Genomic DNA, 7,601 nt, shown 5'->3' on the forward strand with positions numbered 1-7,601 from the left:
TCCTTTCATGCTTGTGATTTATTTCAAGTAAGCATAGGGTTTACAAAACTTCGCCAAGTCTTTTACCCTTTTACTAATGATGTAAACCATTCAACACACACATCACACACAACATCAAAAGTGTTCAACTAAAATTCAGCAAATCAAAATTAACAGAATTGAAATTACATGAAAATATAAAAAATAATAACGTTTATATGCATACACATAAATTCGCAAATGAAATTATCCTTTAAAAATTCAGTTACAAAATTGAGATGCCTTGTATGTATACTTGGTCCAACATGAAAGTTTACCCAGGTAATAAATATTCTCGCCACTGCATATGTTAGGCTGTAAAATCCTATTGAAGTGTTGTCACCCAATCTTACCCATATCAACACCTTCAAGTAGTTCAAGTATGTAACTGCAGAATTTGAATAGCACATATACAGAACATTCATATCATGCAGATGCCTGTTTTCAACTTTTCATTCTGTGTTTAAATCCATTTTCATAAAAGTTTTTAATGGGATTGATCTTCTGGGTATATACAAATTTGTTGACATTTCTTCTGTCTTATGAATTGGTGTATGTATTGAGATTCCAGAATGTGAGACATCTATATTGAAACAAATAAAGGATAAATGGGAAAATATTTCAACCAATACAAAAATTTAAAATCATATACATGTATAAATACCACTGAATTTTAAACGCTGCAAGCAGACATTTTGATAAAGTACAATTTAATGTGAGGTCATCATAATAAAACCAATAGGGTATCTTACTATTGTCTTCCTTTTCATAATGAACTTGCAGGTATATATCAAATGCTTAGTAAAACAAGGGGAGGTAATCTGAACAGTCTCCTCTTGTCAATTATACCAATTATTAGAGTCAGCCTTTTTAATAACTGTTACAACTGGGTCAAACATAAAGAATGTTCAGCATACAAACAATGAAAACTTGAATATCATAATGGAGACAATTGTATTAAAATTTGTACAACTGTATTTTCTTTTGAGTTTTGTTTTTTTGTTTTTAGCTGGATTTCCAATTCACATTCAAAATAATTTGGTTCATTCAATAATTATAAATAGATGAAAGATCATCAGTACAGAAACAGATTGGACCTCCACAACACATGGCTGGCTGAACCAATCTGGAATGTCTAAGAAAGGGTAGAACCTCAATCAAATGTATTTTTCAAATAACTCTTTTATTTCTATAGATGTGTCCAGTTCCACAGGATTCAGACCGTCACTGTCTTTGAGGGACAAATTGGCTCCACTGTTTAATAATTGCCTTACAACTTCCTCTTGCTCACAGCACACAGCTATCAAAGAAATAGAACACTGAGTTATAACAATGGCATATCAAATAAAGCTTTTTAAAAGCAGAACCTTTGTTTCCTACATTCCTCTGGATTACACATGAAGCTATTGTACAACTGAACCCTGTTTTTAAAATCTCTGGGATCAAATCACAATATGAAGCTACAAATTAACCCCATTCATTTCTTTACAGTTATTCACCCACCCTTCACAGGTGTGTCTCCCTTTTTTAGCCAGAAAAGATCAGCTTGTCACCCCATAGGGGGAAGACAATCTTGTGCAGTTTTGCGAGATCTAAGTCATAACAAAAGTATACGACGTCACGTCATCAATGCATTGAGGTCGTATCAACAGTAGCAGACCATGGAAGACAACTCTGGATTTGCTGGGAAAACATACAATCAACGCTTATATTTCATGCAATCACCGCTTGTCGGCGGATTTGTGAGAGAAATAGGATGCAAAGATACAAATTGGATAAAATACATGTTTTTTGTTGAAATATATTATTTTGATCTGATGCAAAATAATTCCAGAAACAATATCAGAACTCTAACATATTGATGCTGATTTTTTTATCTCACAAAGCTAACCATGTTTAGTTAAAGCAAATAATATTGCAAATATTGATTAATTTTAAGAAACATTTTCAATGGCTAGATCTTATTTTCTGCATTTTTTGTGTAATATCTTTAAAGTCATTTTTTTTTTTTTTAGAAAAACAGTTACTTAATGTTACCAAACTAAAACAGTTATAAATAAACTGCAATGGAACTATAATTCTATTTCAAGATTGATAAAGTATTGCAGTTATCTGAGATTACAATAACAAGATTATAGATACTTGTGACAGTACATGTAATTAATTGTATATGAATTTCATACTTACCAAAATGCAGTGGTGTTTGTAGCTCAAGGTCCTGAAAACACAACAATTTCTTGTCAAAACAAAAAGCTATCTACAATGTCACATTTAAGATGTGCTAAATGCATCTACTGCTTTCTTAACAAAACAAGAGTACCGCGGGGCGGAACAATATACGCCCGTCGAATGCCATATAGTATTATATACTTTCTTACATTGAAATAAGATCTGCATCTTTCTAAGAGTGGTTAGCTGACATGCTATAAAAACTGTAGGAGAAAATCTCCGGACAAAAAATCAAATACTGAAATGAACAAAGGGCAAGAACTTTTGCAAAAATAGTCAAATCAAAATTCTTTTTAGGGAGACACAACTTCATATCATGATTATAATGTATACGAAGTTTCAAAGAAATCCGTTGAAAAATGTAGGAGGAGATCTCCGGACAAAAAATCAAATACTGAAATGAACAAAGGGCAATAACTTTTGGAAAAATTGTCAAATCGAAATTTATTTAAGGGAGACACAACTTCATATCATGATTATAATGTATACCAAGTTTCAAAGAGATCGGTCGAAAAATGTAGGAGAATATTGCCGGAGAAACAAAAGTTTACGACGGACGGACAACCCCATACCATAATACTTCCGTCAAATTTGACGGGCGTATAAAAATGATCAAGACGATTTCAACTTTCAAAGGAGAAAGGATGAAGGTTACATGTTTTATATATATTTTAAGCATGAGACATCATCAGATTTATTTTATATTCAGTACTCATGTACTGAATGAAAGTACAAAATAGATATATATTGCTATCACCAGAATACACCTAATATGACTTACCTGTGCATTGATGTCTGCTTTTAGTTTAATGAGGACATCCACCATATCAGATAATCCACGATCACATGCCCAGTGGAGAAGTGTCATTCCCTGAAACAAAAGTGATGTAGCTTTATCCTTATCCTGCCTCATATGGGTACACTGATACTTAACAGCATCAGAGATATTGCTGAACATCAACCACGCACTGCTGTCCTGTCAGTTATTTATTTACTGGAAACAGCTGTTGTAAGAACCATTTGAATTTGTAATCTTTATTTTCTGAACAAACTTACTGCTTCATCTGTGATGTTGACCTCGTTACCATCACAACCAGACAGGATATTCTGGACTTGTAGTGTGTTTCCATCCTTACACCAATCAAACAGAGTTTTGTTTTCATCTGCGATCTCTGTGTCAGTGTTGGACATAGTACTGACAGACACCCAGCCACTTCCCACAGAGGCAGTGTCACCAAGGTCATCTCCACAGTCAGACTTATTTACCTACAATGCAAGATTTCAAAGATAAATTAACCACTCTCTAAGAAGATTGTCACTGCCAACCCTTTCCCTCCCCTCCCACTCATATCACTTTAGTATTAGATTTCTGAGAATATCACTGCACCCTACCCCACTCCCTTTCCACTCACATCAATTCAATCAGGTTTCTGTACCTTAAAGAATTCATAGATAAACCAAGACTTACACCTGTCCACTCCCTAGATAATTGTGATTCTCTTTCCCTATTTCCGTACAGTCTGACTTTTGTGACACCCTACCCTAATCCTTTTTGGCCAACTTCTGTGACCCTGTACCCCTATCTTATCAGGTTGACTTCTGTATCTAAAAGATTTGACAGGTAAACTGAGATCTACTTCCATCTCAAACATTTGCCAACATTTTTGCACTGAACAATTTCACTTCTTATTTACCAGCTGAAGTTTAATTTAAGACAGCCTGCCTGCCTGATTTTTAGATAACTTTGATGTCATACAATATAGACTAGTTTTAAAAGTTACCTTTTCTTGCCACTCAGGGTCTATATTCCCTAAGTAAGTAATGTACTGGAACATGGCTGCTTTCTTGGACATATCTCCCAACTTCCTCCATGCTTCCCTGAGTAACCAGATGACAATGATATGACATATATGTATAGCTTAAAGAAAACAGAACAGCTGACTAGCACTGATACAGAACTTAATAAATGTTCTTATTTACATGTATATTATAAACATCCTTATTCACATGTATATCAACAATCATACTGCAAAACTCCACAAAATGATATGTCGCAAATTGAACAGAAATCAATCAGTAAGAATGTGGCATGAATGTTGAATAAAATCACAAACAAAATTCATAATTTGTCTTGACATACTATAGATTTGAGGCAGTATTCAACAATCATAAAAGTACAAGTAATTTTAATAGACCTCATCATTTTCAGTTAATAAAATTGTTTTGTCAAGTTGAAGGGCCTAATTAAGCACTTTAGTAATGTTGAGTACAAAATATCTCTGTGTCACAAGATTTGTATCTTTGTTATTTTCCTTTAGGTCATATCATGTTTAAATATAAAATCTGACAGAAAAAAATAACCAAGTGAGCTAATTAAGCTTAGAAGGTATTCCGCAACATTGTCACTGTGTTCAACCATGATATACACATCTATAAAAAACCATGAGAAAATCTGAAGCTGATGATAAGTTATGGTTTGGACAAGCATTACAATATCTGGAATTTTGACCCATTGCCACGACCTCAACCTCTTTGATAAAGACCTGAATGTGTTACACAACAGGCTAACTGATCGTGATCGGCACTTCTATGAAGTTTCACAAGGAAAAAAGAAAGTTATCAAAAATTATGTTACCGTCTTTAATTAAGAATTTAAATGATTTGACCTTCAACCCCTTTTCAAGAACTCAACCTTAAGGGTATGAGCTTGCACTAATAAAATTGTTACACAAAACATTTCTCTTTGCTTCGGAAGCACATATCACAGTTGACTTTAAAAAGAATGTGAAAGCAATCAGAAATTAAGGCCCTGAAAACCATTACAATATTTTGATCTTAAAATCAACCTGATTCAAATCATATGTTCTATACAACTGTAGCTTTATAAACTTTGTCCTATGCTAGTACAAAGTTAACGAAGCCATGAAATAAATGATTTTAATCAGAGTGAACTTTAATTACCCTGTGTCATAAACTTGACCTGAGGAGTACAAACCTTAAAGAGCTATGCAATCCTTTGTTCATGATACACATATATGTGAAGTTTCATAAGAAAAGTTTCAGCATTTTTAATCATATTGTTACCATTTGTGCTTTCCTTGAAAATCAAAAATCCCTGGCTTACTGGTATTGCATTTTCCTTCTGTAGCCTGAAATGTATCAATGTACATACATGAATATATACTTTGTATTTATGAAGATCTTGTAAAAAACATATTGGACCATTGTCCAAAAAATAATTTCAACTTTTGAAAATGCCTGGTTCTTAAAGCCGGTTATCTTGAATGTAATTCAAGTTCATACATTTGGACATGAGATTCAGAAGGGAAAAGGCAACATTTAATACTTTCCCTTATTATTCAAATATTCTCTCATATAGGCCCTTCGTCAGGTACTGGAGCATCAGCAGATATGACTACTGTACATGTATAAGACAAATATAAACAAACAAGTCAATTGTGGTCGCAATTTCTCCCGTGCACGCAGTCCTTTTAAAATTTGTGGACAAAAATAGTGAGTTGGTGAAACAAAAGATTTTTATCTAATAAATTCATTACTGATGATTTTGTTGATTTTTCCTCATTGTAAGTTTTCGTACAAGCATCTTTTATCCTCTGTATCTGATGGTAAGAAAGGAACAAATATGTCTCTCACTCTCGGCAAATGAACACTAATTGAACAACTTTAACTGCATGTTTTCATTCCTGCTCAGACGAATCTTCTGAAGCACACTTGAGGCCCGAATCTGCATCTTCGGGATACTTATCGTATTTATGTACCTAGTCATATTTGACTACATAGCCAGATTTGCCGGTGCTCCAGTACACAGCAGGTCCAGTACACTGCTGATTGAGCTATATAGCTATAAAGACCTATATAGCGATATACACCTATAAATTATAGCTGTATTGAGCTGTATTTTCTCAGATTTCAATTTTCATTAAATTAAAGCAAAGTCGCATAAAACAATAAGGTTTATGGTAATGTTGACTACAAAAAGCATAAAGTTAAATGTTTATTTTCATTTTTCATAAATGTAATCCTTCTTTTTCTTCTTCCCGTCAAGATTCAAATACCTGATGTGGAATGATGACAAATCTGTGTGTGCATGACCAGACTAGGTCAGATAAAAACCACAATGGCACTATTTACAAGTTAAATCAATCACAATTAGTATGATGACACAGTCTGCACAGTAAGGGGTAATAAGCCCGCCCTAAACTGTTCTAAAGATGTGCAGATCCTCAGGTTTTTGGGTAAAAGATTCCATGATGTAACTGTTCTAGGAAAGAATTAGAATTTGTAGTTATCTGTTTTTGTGGTTATGGGCCTGAAAGTATTGATGTTGTGTGTTCGAGGGTCAGACTTTGATGCATATTAATGTAGAGGAATGTCAACAAGGCCATAAGACCCTTAAAGAACAAAAGGAGCATTGCTTTAGCACGTCTTTGTTCAAGCGTTTCCCAGCCCAGACTGGTCAGCATGCTAGTCACAACACCAGGTTCCCTAGGCTGGTAATCGTTAAACACAAATCGGGCAGCTCGTCTTTGAGTGTGTTCCAATTTGTTGATTAACTGGTGATGGTAGGGATCCCAGATGGGGGGGGGCCTGCATACTCCAGTGTTGGCCAAATGATTGCACAATAGACGTTTGCTTTGATTTCAGGCTTACACTCCGTTACGTGTGATAAACCCTATCGACCGATTAGCCTTTGAGGTCACATTTGCAATGTGGTCATTCCAGGAGAGGTCGTTGCTAATGGTTACGCCCAGGTATTTACTTGACGACACCACCTCTAAAGGTTGACCATGGAGCTGGTATGCATAGTACATTGGTAACATCTTCCTAGTGACATGTATGGTGAAGCACTTATCAGCATTAAAGGACATCTGCCAGGTCTTCTCCCACTTTTCCAAGGTACATAGGTCATGTTGGAGACTCTGTTGATCTTGTTGAGTTTTAATAGTATGATGGAGGAGACAATCGTCCGCAAATAGTCGGGCAGTGGATGAGATGTCATTAGGCAAGTCATTAATGAAAATCAAAAATAACAAGGGACCTAACCAGGGACGTATAGTGAAGGGGATTAGCAACTCCCTCTTTGCCTTACCAATTTTATGACACGTCAATCTAGACTTACCTCCCCCTGATTCAGGAGCAGATAGCGAGCGCCACCTATCTCAATTTTGACAAACCAAGATGGCGTCGATACCGCTTCGTTAGATTACAGAAGTTGGCGTGAAAACAAACCAATCGCGATAAGTGTTCTTACCTCTTTTGTTTATCCCATTGTTATAAGCTGATTGTATTACTTATAATTGATAAAATCTGTGGTATCATATTAATTGATGTCT

General features: G+C 34.9%; 1 protein-coding gene across 2 annotated transcripts in view; it reads right to left on the reverse strand.

The window, feature by feature from the left end:
• The window catches only part of LOC110450400 (acyl-CoA-binding domain-containing protein 6-like), a 10,073-nt gene continuing 2,472 nt past the window's right edge, over positions 1-7,601 (reverse strand). Inside the window, exons 2-8 of one of the 2 annotated variants that reach the window (XM_021497889.1) lie at positions 5,332-5,396; positions 4,029-4,125; positions 3,304-3,513; positions 3,029-3,118; positions 2,206-2,236; positions 1,171-1,318; positions 1-606 (exon numbers count right to left, since the gene is read on the reverse strand). In XM_021497889.1, coding sequence (XP_021353564.1) covers positions 1,176-1,318; positions 2,206-2,236; positions 3,029-3,118; positions 3,304-3,513; positions 4,029-4,125; positions 5,332-5,396 — 636 coding nt within the window. In that variant the 3' untranslated portion in view covers positions 1-606; positions 1,171-1,175. Of the gene's footprint in view, positions 1,319-2,205; positions 2,237-3,028; positions 3,119-3,303; positions 3,514-4,028; positions 4,126-5,331; positions 5,397-7,601 lie in introns of both variants that reach the window. The other variant, XM_021497888.1, reaches the window with a different exon arrangement.

This window comes from Mizuhopecten yessoensis, unplaced genomic scaffold (genome assembly GCF_002113885.1).
Source record: "Mizuhopecten yessoensis strain PY_sf001 unplaced genomic scaffold, ASM211388v2 scaffold5197, whole genome shotgun sequence".
Taxonomy (NCBI): Eukaryota; Metazoa; Mollusca; class Bivalvia; order Pectinida; family Pectinidae; genus Mizuhopecten; species Mizuhopecten yessoensis.